Below are 14,413 nucleotides of genomic sequence, written 5' to 3'. Positions count from 1 at the left end.
TTCGGGCTCCGCAATTCGTGTGTGAGAGGTTCTCCAGTATAGCCTCATGTCGCACATTATCAAATGCGCCGGCTAGATCTAGCGCTAGAATTGCTTTCGCCTGGCTGGATTTGCGGTCTAAAATTTCCTCCTTGATCTGCAGGAGTAGACGCGGGAACTTTTTCATATCTGCGCGGTCTGCACGAAAAAAACACTTTGGATAAAGAACCCTCTAAACTCCGAGAACATTAATTTTTTTTTTTGTAAAAAAACATACCTAAATTTTATTTTTGCTGAGATCATGCTCTGAATATCGGGAATTTGCATAAAAACTATGTAGTTAAGAAAAACATTGTGAAATTCAGTTACTTACCACACAAATTTTAGTGGGTGCTTAATTACTTAATAACATGCCCTATTTTAGCTTAACATACAAATATTAAAGGATGCAAGTTTAAGTCCAAATAGAAGCTCCCGCCCCCCCCCCCCCCCCCCCAAAAAAAAAGAAGCTTTATGAGATTTTTTTTAGCTTTGATTTGGGTGCTAGCTACCGCACTTTCTTTTCCTTTGCCATCATAAGAATAATCACTAAACTCCTGCAATTAAATTTTCGAAGTTTCGTTTTGTTGCGCTTTAATTAATTAACGAATTCTCCAGTTTAAGCAGAAACGGCCATAGGTTTAATACAAATTCAAACAATGTAAAAATTGATATCAGCAAAAATTAAAAAAAAAAAAGATGCGTCACAAAATTTTTATTAGGAGTTCAGAGGCTTCTTTATTAAATTTTTTTTCGGTCATATCGCATACTTGAAAACATTGCCGCGTCTCCTTTGGCATGAAATGTTCCTGCAGAAACCGACTTTCCTCATCAATTACACGGACCTTATAATTCAAGCTGTGAGTTTAATATACTATTGCTCAAGCACTGTTTTTTCTGCGCTTGTTTTCGCCATCACCTGAAGAACTGTAATTAAAAAAAAAATTACTCTTCGTTCAGCGTGGCTAATTTTTCTGATAATGCGATAAATTAAGAATCTTTGACAACCCCGAAACAAGAAAAAAAAAACAAGAGGACAGACATAATAGCTTTGTTTTTCTTAATCTTTGTTTTCTCTCGTGTCGGTGTTTTCTAGTAGAGTAGATTGTTGGGCTAGTTGGTTTTGGAATTCGGAATACATTTTAGCGCTCTGTGCTGTCTGTTTTTCGCCTCTTTGTCCCTGTTTTATGAGCGCTAAAATGTATTCCAAAGATGTTTTCTAGATATGACGTGCACCCACCCGATCGCCTTCGCAATTACATTCAGTACATTCGTTTAATATTGGTTACCTGCATTTTTATGAAAACGCTGACATTTGAGACACTGAAGACGTCGTTTGATTTTTGTTAATATCCCATTTTTAAGGACTACGGGCAGCATATCAACTCAGATCTTAGTTGTTTTTTTTTTGTTTGTTTTCTTTTCAGGGGAAAATAACTGCAGTTCTATCTACCAGTACGTTCCTGCGGCCGTGGCTGAAGGATTTATTCAAAACCCTTCTCTTCCAACATTCTCTTCGCTCTTGCGCAGACGAGTCTTACCACGTAGCCAACAACGCCGTGTTATCAGCTACCAGAGTCGCCGCTCCAGTCCTCACTGATCAAACACGACCCCCAGCTGCTGGCTTACGCAGTATTCCTGTTCAATGTGTGGCGTGCGCCGGCAGCCCGTAGGCGACGTAGTAAATAGGACAGCCTTGTCTACGACGTGTTGGTCGTGCTCCTGTCGAGTCGCTGTAATCCCTCTTTTCCGCACATAATTCAACACGTCCTTCCCGCGACGACCTCGTGGATCGAACTCTCGGAGTTTCTTTCGCCCGATACCATCTTCCGAAAAAATAAGTTTACAACCTTCTCAGAAAACGAGATACGTCTTCGGGGAAGGCTCCGGAAGGTGCCGGTGAGCCAGACACGTACGCCGTGCCATACTGATAGCGCGAGCACGACATCGGCGGGGTTTCGGATTCTTCTTGGATAGGGTAACGAGGGAGTCCACGTTTTCAATACTTGGCTCCGTGCCGCTACGCAAAACGTTCCACTATAGCCGTGGCATTTATTTTTTACTATAACGTTTAAATCGTTAGTGAGAAATAATGAAAAAGAGGAGATTGGTTGTTCGTGTACCTGAATTACTCATCTTACATGCTAATCATGCAGCAGATAAATACTGTCCCTATTTACTCTCTCCGAAAGTAACTAAGTTCGTCGCTCGTTACAGAGGCTCAATTAACATGAGTTACCTCAAGTCAAACATAGAGTGCTAGTTTCTCGTTACTTTTAATGAATTGCCACGCTATCGCAAATGCTTCATACAAAGCTGCGCGTCGTTTGTTTCCTGGGTTCATTTAAACACTTTTACGGCGACGTTAAACCCACGCGCTAGTAATATTTAAATAAGTGAGGTTCATACGTTTAGAACTGTTGACGCAGTGACAATCACGTGCTATGCCGGCACGTTGACATATAGATGTATAAAATAACTTTGGGACAATCGCATTGATGTAACATTTTAAGCCCAAATAGGTTGCGACAGACGGGATGCTTTTCTGCATGCTTTAGCAAAGAAATAATAAAAAAACATATATATATATATTTTGACGTTTTAGCCTTTGTAGCCGAAACATCAGGCCGGGTAGCACTGCGACGCCCGCTGAGACATAAAAGGGCGGTGAAATGAGAGGAAAACAAAGGCACTTTTAAGTGTCTGAATAGATTATATATGCCTCAAAATGAACTTTCGCCGAACAAAAAAATAGCGCCACATTTGCGTGGCGAGGGTCACCACTTTGAGTGGAAAAATCTCCAGATAGGTCTGTGATTCGTGATCAACGCCTCAAAACAAAAGCTTGTTTCAGAATCACTTTCAGCTCAACATACGTCTCGTGACGTAAATATTACGCTTTTTGTTTTCTTTATTTTTTGCCGAAAGTTTGTTTTCTGGCGCAAGAGCCCTAGCCAAGCACTTGATATTTCTAATATTTAAGTTGGGGATTCCTTTAGCAGAAAAATGAACACCGCATGATTCGGAGACAATGGTAGGCAGATAGGGAGTTTTACCCGAAAACATCCTGTTCAAATAGTATGAGACAATATCTGCAAAACATCCACAGTAACCCTGTGGTTACTGAAAATCAGAAAACAGACAGAACAACATTCACCAGCTCGCCTGCGTTTTTTACCTATTTGCAGGATACGCCGGGGTGTAGAACAACCAGACTTCGCAAGTAATCCGTCAATTTTTAAAGTAATTTTGCAATTGCCAGGTTACTTTTTTGTGGCAGTAATTTGTAATGTAAATTCGTTACAAATATTTGTAACGGAATCCTTTATTTACTCGTTGCTTTTCAAAAATATGAACAAAAAACAGAAACTGGAGCAATATGCATGAGCAGGTAATTCTGCAGCATAAAGATAGCAAGTAGAGCAAAATGATAAGACAATAATTTTTCGTAAGACAGATTATTACAACAACTAGGAAAACGTGCAAGGCATGTACAAGTATGCGAAAAACAAGGATCAAGGAGACAACGCCAGGAGGCGTTGTCTTCTTGATTTTTTTTTTTTTTTTTTTTTGGCGGAGATAGACGCAGTTACTAAGCATGCGCACCGCTAGCTTTGTCTCCAGAATACAACGAATCATTTCCGTTTGCTGTAAGCTAACTGGATGGCGGCTCTGGTTGCAGCTTTCGCTGCCTCGTCAGCTTACAGGTGAGCCCAGTGCACCTACATTCTTCCTCTCAAGTACAATATTTTATTTTTACGAAGGACAACCATAATGCGGGCTTATGAGAAATCGAAAGTAGTGCTGCTGAACATTTTTTAATAACATCAAAATTGTTTCTATTGTTTTCTTGATAAGTACGGGAAGCTTAACGCGAAAGTAATGTCTAACATAACGAGTAAAGTAATCCGTTACTTTTCAGCGAAAGTAATTTGTAATTGGAATCGAATTGAACCGTTTAAGTAGCGGGCACAAATCTGAGGAAAAACGAGGTAATAACGAAGCTCCCGCCTATGCGACGAGAAACACAGGAAGAAGAGGTCACGAGGGCGCGTGATGACGTCAGAACATAGAGTTATTCTAATGTACGCTGGAGGTTCAACTGGGGCCTGCGCCTATGCGACTTCCGGGAAGCAAATTGAGTCAAACAGCAGCCAGTCTACTTTGGCGGTGCTCCTGTGCATACGAAAACGAGCGTGTAATTTTGACTCTTGGCCAGAAAATAACATGAAACACTTTGGTTTTTAGGGTCGTACCGAATACTATGTACCTTTATTAACATTGCAAAGTGGAATTGCTTTAGTTACATCCTCTTTATCAATCGGTGAACGATGTTAAACTTGGCTGTATTTCAGGCCGAAACCTGCGACGAATCTAAGCAAATTTCCGTAGCCGCTAGCGGCTAACTAGCCACTAGCCTAATGTGCTCTTATTGTTTGCTTTTGGACGAGGCCGTATATCATCCATTTATAGGCGGTATATCACTCATGTATCATTCACCTAAGCATTGCGACTGTGATGAAGACAGGCGATGGTTCCCCAATTTCAAGCTGAATAAAAGTCAAGTACAAAAGTTGTAAGAATAAATAAACTAAAAGGATAGAGAGTTGTATTTCTGGTTGTTTTATGGAAAACTGAAGCTGTTCTGTATTTTATGAAAAAACAAGAACCTAAATAATCTTCCTTTGGCCTCCAGGATTAAGAATATCCAAGGCATGAGGCGGTTACATCAGACGTGACGAATCACGACGCTCAAATGTATTCCCATCTACGCTTTCAACGTTTAATGTCGGCAAGCGATTCCATAGTTCCAATGTGTTGGGAAAAAAAAGATTTTTTAATTAGGTTACTTCTGGCAAAGCATGGTCGAATCACTTTAGAGTGATTCAGTCTCGTTAATTTGTGAGCTGTTGTGCACGAGTGAATAAATTACACTTATGTGTTTGTGTCTCATCCTAGGACATAAGATAGAAGGTAACGGTCCCTTACTTTTATAGAAGGGTAATTATAACTATAATAAGTTACAATGTAACTCTATTGAGTTACAATTGAGCCTTAAGTAATTGTAAATGTAATTCGTTATTTTTTGTAGCAACGTGTACAAGTCTGGCGCACTTAAATGCGAGTGACCACCTAGCTCTTCATGGTCTACGACTCTTTCTATCCGAAGATTTCCTGTTTTTCTATGACAGAATATTTTTGGATTCGTTTTACTACGAATAAGGCACTGACGTAAACATATCGAGAAAATGAAAAGTGTCAACCATTTACCCACTGTTCAATCTTATCTGAAATCACCCAACTCCACGGTGTTATGTTATTTCAGCCTTCAGCTGCTCAGTCGAAACATCACCCGACCTGCAGTGGTGTTACACACACCAGAGGCATCCTTGCGCGGCGCCACCATTCTGGTTCAGTGACGCTACGTAACTTTCCACTTACTCGTCATTTTACTTTTATTTTTTTAAGACACGACCTGCTTTCGTTCCATCCACGCCTGCCATCGGTCGGGGTGTAAGATCCCCTAACGTCGCCGGTTCCTATACGTTATTGTACACCGAAGTGGACCACACAGGGCGCTACGAGTCATGAAAGCCATTCCAATGCCGTGTCAGTGTCACATGACATTCGAGTGGGAGCGCAGCACAACTTTCCGTTGGTTGAGGTGGTTCGTAACGTCCGCTATAGTCCATCCTACTTGGAAACAGAAAATAGTGATGTCTAGAGAAATAATCGAACCAATTGGTCGGCACAATACCCCCATTAAGGTACTACCCGGAGAAGGTAATGCAGTGCGGCGCAAATCAACCAAGTACAACTCCCTCAAGACCGAACGCGCCACAACGTTCAGTCGTTACTCGTTATGGGTAAAATCGGTCACCATCACTAATAAAAAAATAACACTCAGATTTTTGCAGAATGGTCTATGGTGTCTGGGCTTCAATGCGACCAATAACGGCAAGTAGATGCGGTGCTCGAGTGCCACCAGTCGTTGAGACATAAAACCCTGCAACGGCTGCGGTAAGCTGCTTTTGTACGAATTTTGAGTGACGGGTAAATCTTCCACATTCTTGTGGAGGGACACTAGCGACGTCAGTGCAAGTCTGGGACACACAAGAGAGTCCCGGTGAAAGGCAAGTTCCGCCTTCCCATCTTCCCTCGTGGTGGCCGGAGAGCTGTCAGGGGGACGTCAGGTTCAAGAAATGCATAGCTCTAAGTGAGACAGGCACCGGCCCTACCTGTCAAGGTTCCTAGACTGGCATTACAAACGGGACTTTAGCAACACCCACCAGGTGCCATTTGCTAATCGTTTAATACGTTTTCAAATTCTTTTTCGTGTCTTTCAACAAGAGACTGATATGTTCATTGTGATATGCTCTCTTCGAGATGTATAGACAAACAAATAATTGCCGAAATTTCATTGCAGTATCCTTGTAAAGAGCTCCTATTGCAGAATAGCCGGTGTCGGCGTCGGGGGCGAACGGGAAAATCCAGGATTGGCTGATAGGGTCATAACGTCATAGCCACATGACCCCGCGCGTGTCTCAGATGTTGTCACCATATAAAGTAATTCATTTCCCTTAAATGAATGTTTGAGAAATTTTTGGGTGGGTGAGACACGAGCCCATGGCCCTTCGATTGCAAGGCAGACAAGCTACCGACTGGGCCAAGCAGAGACTTCTTTGTTTCTTTATTGCAGGCCACGCAGGCACCCTTGGGTGGCTTGGAACGAGCGGGTTTTTTTATTCAGCTCTCGCGTTCCACTCTTAATAGGGAAGCTTAAGCCTCCTCCTGCAATGTTTTTTTTTTTTTTTGCTTCGATAGACAACTTGTTTTTTCTTTTTTTTCCTTTCAAAGAGCCCGTGCAGTGGGAATTGGGTACTACAAAACCCCAAAGTTTAAAGCGTGTTATTAATGCTGCGGCGTGGCTATATAATTCAATGCAATAAATAAATTGTGGTGCGGCTTAGTGATAAAGCGAACGTTTTACACGCAGCGGACACGGGCTCGATTCAAAAGAGGCGGGGGTGATTCTTATTTTTTGAAGGATTAGGCAACATCGCTTTACATCGCCAACCACAATATCAACAACTACTAGAGATAACTACTACTACTACTACTGCTACATCATCAGTGGACATAATTTCCAGCTGTAACAGCCCGTAACAGTTATGGCCGTAAAACACTTATAATAGTCGAACACCAACTTTCTTTTATAAAAATTAATAAAAAAAATTAAAACCTCCGTACACAAGTTTCAGGTTAAAGATTTAACTCTAGTATATGGGAAAACTTCAATAAGTTGGAATAACTTCAAAACCGTACGCGAAATGTTTAACAGGAAAATAAAACAGAAGCATAGCGTAGGCGAGACTGAACGTTTACTTGGTACGGAACCATTATTTTTAAGACGCAAAGATTTTCGACTGAGGTTCTTGTTCGCAATTTTTAATGATTTGACAGGCATTGACAAAGCAACTATACATACAATTGTCCAATTATATTTCAAATGATGAAGGTCTTTCAAGAAATACAAGAGAGTCCTTTTGTTGTCGGATGGATTATAATACATTTCATTTGTTCCACTCACAATTACTGAATTTTATTTGTGAACCAAGTTTGCTTTTATTCATGAGGACGTGGGACCACTTGTACCAGGAAGAGGTCTTGATTCTTAATGTCGCTATCTATGCTCAACGTTTACGTATTTTACTTATTGGCAGCCCCCGCTGTATATTCCAGTGTTAAGGTTTTTTTTAGCGTTGTTTTATACATGGGCTCTGCCCGGTATAATGATGCAGCTTCGGTGCTGCAGGTTTTTTATGTAAATAATATAAAGAGTAAACAAATAAGAAAAAAAATGAGGAAAACAGCTCAGAAAAGGCGGACTAGGAAAAAAGGACAAACACGACAGGACAATGCTGTATTGTTCCGTCGTGTTTGTTCTTTTTCGTAGTCCGCGTTTCCTCAGCTCTTTTTCATATCATGCATAACGTCAACCAACTGGCCCAGTCCACCCCCTTATAACAAATAAGAAAATACGCTAAAATCACCGTAAGATGCTTAAATATAAAATAGTTGCGGAAGAGTCTAAGTTTGTCATTTTATTTTAGTGATATATACAAACTTCAATAAATTAAATTTAACAAATTGTCTTTTTATATTAGTTACGTATAAAAACTCCGATAAATTAATTTTAACAAATTCACATACACTAGTTGGTGTAATTTATGCGTAAAAATAATTACGCTGTAGATGGTTGATTACTATGTCCCTCGAGCTAGCGTCTACGCGCAATAAAGAAAACTGTTCTTCTACCTCCTTTCCGAAGCCTCTTGTTTTGGCGAAAACAAAAGAAATAACTTTTCAAAAGTAAGGAAAATATATTTCCAAAGGGGGGGCATGTTTTGCTATTTGATATAAAAATGTCTTTGAAAAGAAGATGTAGACATGACAGCCCCATGGCCGTCCTTATCTGTACTCACCCGACTGCGAAACTCAGCAAACCGCGACCAAGAACAAGAGTTTATCGGGCAACATTGGCGAAACCAATTTCTTGGAACCGAAGCGTGTGATTGGATGCCGAGTCTTGGCCGAATGCCGACGCCACCCTCGTGCCCAATGCGTGCTCAGAGTACCTTCCCGAACAAAGGCAGACTCGGATAGTTGGTGCAGCAGCTATTAGATCATGCTTTCTTTTAAGAGGGTCTATTAGCGGAGGCCAGCGCGAGGACCTCATTAAACACGCACGAGTGCTGCATGCGCTCGAACTCTCACTGAGTTAACACATCTCTCCTCCTTTTATCCCAGTTCTTTCCGCATTATTTTTTTAATGTTTTATAATAAACAACCGGGAGAAGACTGAGGCTCGTGGGCAGTGTGTGCTCCGCACTGGCCTCCGAAGGTTACGTACTAAGTCCAGCACTCCCATCTATTCGGGGGCTGTCGGCATCACGCGCTGGACTTTACGGGGCGCTCTAGTTCAGCTCCATCCAAAATTGGACCCCAACAAAAACGCAAACAGGAAACTTGAATGCCTGCGCAATTCATCTCACTGGTATCGCGGAAACAGCTCTGGGAACAGCTCCGCATCGCACGGAGTTCCGGCGTTGTCACCAGGGGGCTGCGGCTCCGGGCACGTCTGCTGTGTGCACGACCTGCACAGGAATATTCGCACCTGTTAATAGTGCAGGTTGGGCGAGTTGGTAAGGCACAATTACGAGCCAGCGCACAGGTAGACAGTTACTCATAATCCAAACACACGCAAAAATACACTCACACTCGACTCACACTAGAATCGAACGAAAATAACAGCATCGTATAAGGAAGCAGATAGTACTACATTAGCCAGATGTTGCGCCCACTCGCAACAACCACATATAGAAGGTGTTTCACTAAAGACTCAGGATAAAAACAGGAATACTCGAAATAAAGTAAATATATATCTAGGCAGTCGATCGCGGCGGACATTGGTGCATGAATGACATGCGGTGATTAGGCAGCTCAATGCCTACACTGCACTAATAATCTTTAACAAAAGTTATCCTTATTTCCAAATATATAAATTGCTACTTAGTGGCGTCCAAATACACATGATAACAGTTATTATCAGTCAGAAGACGAAATTAATCTCCGCCTATTTAATAGAGAAGTAAAGCTGTAGAAGCTACTTGCGTTGTGTGTATGTTTATACAGATGGAAGGCAGCCCCAATGAGCGCCTGCGGTTTCGCTGTAGATGAGAAATGTAGCCAGTGCAGTAAGACTGCTCGCCTGAGCTCTTTTAGGCGCACTACCAAAGGTGGCCAAATTACTCATTTTTGTGATTCAGTTACGTTACTAATTGCGCTTGTAAAAACGACTGAAGTGTAATTAAATTACATCACAAATTACCCCTACACGAAAGTAATGAATTGCAATTACCAATTACACAATAAAAGTAATGCAATTACTTTCAAATTACTGTTTCACATATTTTAAAGGAGGAGCTACACAAAAAGAAACAACGCACTCTGCTCTGCATTTGCAAAGTAACAACCTTCAACCCCACATCAAGACAGTGGGTAAAAGCAAAGACAGACAAGGCGAACCAACACGCCCTCCCAAATCGAACCGACTGACTTTGGGTGTGTCTGTGTTGTGGGTCCACGTTTTTTGCGAAATACCTGCTGCGCACGCTGTCGATCGCCGGATGCGTCCGGGTTCGCATTGCCTTGCTATTGATTATTCCAGCGGGCTGTGCTTTCTTTGTGTGAACCTCGGGGCAAAATAATCTTGAAGGGGGACAAAAGCTATGCTTGGGGAAGCCTATTCTTGGTTGCCGCAACACAAACCCAGCAGGATTTAGGTGGCACGACCCTCTAGTCCGACCTAGGGTGACTTCAAGCTATGTGCATACAAAGGCACCCAATCCGACCGTCGCACGAGCCAGCGGCCACAAACGAAAACCGCATTTGTCCTTTCTTTTTCATTATTTAAAGAAGCCTCATTTTTTGCAAATGTAAGAACTGTTTTTTTTTGTTCATTTCCGGGCAAAGAGAAAAAAAAAACATGCCTGAAATATAAAAAACAAATTACGATTTTATTTACAATTACCGCCAGTAGGGTAATTCATTACACTACTAAATTACCTGCATCAAAAAGTAATGAGATACATTACACATTACTCTCAAAAGTAATCTAATTAGTGTAATTCAATTACAGTAAGTTCATTACTGACACCTTTGCGCACCACGCAGTACGACCTTGCGCCGCTACGATGCTCATCCGGATTGAAACGGGCGAGGGGGGGTTGAACCCAGGTCTGCTTTAGTTTTGTACCTCGAGCTTTCGCTCCACGTGCTCCGAGCTGCGGTGCGTAAAAACACTCGGCCACTGATCAATTTTTGCCAGTGAGGCTGCCTCGAGTCTACCTTGCATGTGAAAAGTAATAAAAAAGAAAAGCGCCACACTTTGCGCGTCAGACGGCACAGATCTGTCATATCGCCTCGCGATGTCTCGCTAACCGCACCAGCCGCGGAGGTTAATCCTGCTTCCTGGTAATACTTCCGTCGTTTCTTTTTTTTTCCCCTTATGCATTAGTTACTCGGGCAACCTTAACTACAACTGCTCTCATCCACATTATAAACAGAATATTCTCGGATATCAATTACAGGAGAAGTGAAGAGTGTGCGTGCACAGCCCTGATGGGTGGTCAAGATAATTCAGCGCACGAGCGCCCATAGCTATTTATTTATTTATTTATTCCTACACTCTCAAAGCTCTCACAGGCAATACACATGCACTGTATCGGCACAAACCGTTGTCGCACAGCATAATGTGGCAAATAGGAGGTTAACCATAATGCCAGCCAAGCGTGTCCGTCTAACTAGAGTTTTACTTGCGGCATTTCAGTTTCCTCGCGGTTTAAATTTGCCAAATAAAAACGCGGAGTAAATATTTTTGTCCGAATTTATACTCTCGCTATGGCATATTTTAGACGACGGGCAAGAAGTCTATAATGGGAATATGCCAGCTGGGGCGAATACTTGTAAGACTAATGGGGAATGTTTTTGGTACTCATTTAATTACCCATCACTTTATAATCTGACGTCTATCACGGCCCATAATGTCATCTCAGATGAACCATTTTATTCCTTTTCAGTGTCATCTTATTTGTAGCATTATCATCTCTTCCTCAAGCACCCTATTTAGTCAACTAAATCGTAAAGTTGCAGACACTCTAGCGAAGGTGTTGGCGTTTAGAAACGCTCATGTTGACTTTTGAGTTTAACGGAACAAAGGAACTATTCCCGATCTGGTCAGCCACCTGAGAACACGGTCGTTCCATTTTGCAGGGAGCAGAGAATAGGTACAATGGGGACATAGCACCGCTGTGCCACTTATTTATTACATATACTGTTGTTATATCCCTCAATCTGACAAAAGCGATCTCTGACAATAAAAAAGTGGATCAGCGGTACAATATTACTATTGTTTTTCCCGCTGTTTGTAAGCTGGCAGAACTGCATTCGAGAGTGGCGAACTCGAGCGAGAACATAACCCTTTGTTCTGTTAAACACAAAAATGAATATGCAGAGTGCGTCGGTTGACGGTATTCACAAAATACGGCTTAAAGACTGACGAGAAGTCTTTAAGCCGTATTTAAGCCGTACGAAGAAAAGTGTGAGAAACCCTCCTCATTTCTGCGGGGAGTAGCTCAGAGACCCGGTCCTGTTAAGAGATGAGGAGATAAGAGTGCGAGGGGGAATGGAGAGAAGGAAACTGGAAACCGGTTTTCTGCCCGGCAGAGGACAATTCTGCAGGTCGGCCTTTAAGTGCGGAAAAGCCTACATTGAACAAACAAGCCGCTATATAGATGACAGGCTGTCAAGACTGGTCCGCACGGATGACGGCTGGAGGCCACTTACCCCTCCACTGTACAGATTGCTGGTGTCGCTTTATCCTCGGCGAAATCACGATCATTGGAAGAGGCGAGTATCAAATGGTAGGGGAGTTACTAAAGGCTCACGCTATAAAAAGAACCTGGGGTCGATTATTCTGTCAGACAAACTTCATTCACTATGCAACAACAAAAAGTGTTTTACACAAGCGGTGATTGACTATTACCATACCTCCTACTCAGGGGGAAATCCTGCGACCTTAACGCCAGAACCGGCCGCCAGAAAGTGAGAAAAAACGACATAACATGACAGAAATGTATTTTTCTAAGCTTTACGGACTTGTTTAAGACAGCCGTGAAAGCTAAACTTATGCGGTTTGTGCAGGTAAGTTATACGGGCAGGAGACATAGTATATGGGGCTAATCGTAACAATCAGTTGTCTAATTAAGTAAAATTTGTTAATTAACTTTTTAATTAATGAAAACAGCAATATGGTTCCAATTAGAAACTTGCTGAGCGTCGTCCAAACCCCTGAAAAATCTGTAACCTTTTAGAAATACTTCGAGCGCGTGAGAAGAGCTAAAGTTACCACTCGTGGTGCAGGTACAAGGCTGGGCTCTTATAAGAAAAAGAAAAATCGCGCACCTACCCGCAACCGCTAGCTTGTACCTGCTTCACGAGTGGTAACTTTAGCGAAAAACTGCGCTTCTCACGCGCTCAACGTCTTTCTCAAAATTACTGATTTAGTGGTTTTCGACGACGCTCAGCAAGTTTCTACTTGGAACCACATGTCTATTTTCATTACTTAAAAAGTTAATTAACTATATTTACTTACTTAGCCAACTAATCATTACGATCAGCCTCCTATTCTATGCCCCACTTGCTGTATAACTCACCTGCAAAAACCGCATAAGTGCAGCTTTCACAACTTTTATATATATATAACAAACCTGTAAAGCTTAAAAAACAAAAAAACACCCTGTATAATCTAAAATAGCAGAAAAGGTATATATATATATATATATATATATATATATATATATATATATATATATATATATATATATATATATATATATATATAATTATATATATATATATATAATTCAAAATATGTTAGAAGGTATAACTAGTTTCTTCAAATAAGTCCATCCCACCTCGCATAAAGAATCAGAGAGGTCAAAAAAGTATAAGATCCGTTTCATTCCTTATACTGAAAGGGTAGCTTATTCTATTCCTGACACCTGCTGCCGCAAACAATACACCGTCCAAACAGGAAGATGTATAAATGATACACTTCGAGAACATAAACATAACATAACAAGCGACATTTCCGTACATTTAGGAATACATTGCCGAGACTGTGGATGCACAGCTGACTTAAAATATTTAAACTGATGTCTTGAGGTTACAGCACACCTGACAAGAACAAAACGCGAGGCCCACAAAGAAGAAAAATACAAAGGAGTTGTAAGTCAGCGCTTGTGTTTTGTGTCACTCGTTTTGTCCTTGTCTTGTGCGCTGTAACCTCAAGATGAATCACCGACTCGCCCAAGCTTCCGTATTAATAAACCAATAGCTAGGAGCAGTCAACAGCTCACGAGCTAAATTATTGAAGCAGAAGAAATAACGCTGCACAAGCAGCACTGCGTCAGTACCATTTCTTTAGCGTTATCAGGAAAGGAGATGGAAAATTTAGCGGGACATCTTTAGGAAGTATTTTCCTTGTATTATTTATTTATATGTATGCATCTGTATTTGTATGAATATATCTATTTGCTGATCTAGTGCACGTACCAGTTCAAGCTTAATAGATATAGAGAAAGAAGAATTAATTAAGTGTAATTCGAGTTTGTAAGTCAGCCCTTTGTTTGTCTTTTTTGTTTCTCCCTCACGTCCCTTGTTTTTAGTGCGCTATTCTTATACAGCCTGAATCACCAAGTCGCCCAAGGCCTCCATATCAACAAGATAAAAGGGTGAAGGCGCCCTCAGAGATCAACATCAAACACTCAGT

At 41.4% G+C, this 14,413-nt stretch overlaps 1 protein-coding gene across 3 annotated transcripts in view; it reads right to left on the bottom strand.

The window, feature by feature from the left end:
• The window catches only part of LOC8038857 (probable 3',5'-cyclic phosphodiesterase pde-5), a 263,816-nt gene that overhangs the window by 125,833 nt on the left and 123,570 nt on the right, over nt 1–14,413 (bottom strand). For all 3 annotated transcript variants that reach the window (XM_040213028.2, XM_040213026.2, XM_040213027.3), the window contains exon 2: nt 9,075–9,176. In XM_040213028.2, coding sequence (XP_040068962.1) covers nt 9,075–9,111 — 37 coding nt within the window. In that variant the 5' untranslated portion in view covers nt 9,112–9,176. The remainder of the gene's footprint in view (nt 1–9,074; nt 9,177–14,413) is intronic.

Source organism: Ixodes scapularis, unplaced genomic scaffold (assembly GCF_016920785.2).
Source record: "Ixodes scapularis isolate PalLabHiFi unplaced genomic scaffold, ASM1692078v2 PGA_scaffold8__174_contigs__length_109621045, whole genome shotgun sequence".
NCBI classification, from domain to species: domain Eukaryota; kingdom Metazoa; phylum Arthropoda; class Arachnida; order Ixodida; family Ixodidae; genus Ixodes; species Ixodes scapularis.
The sequence above is the reverse complement of the archived record's forward strand: the minus strand, read 5'-3'. Positions and strand labels throughout refer to the sequence as shown.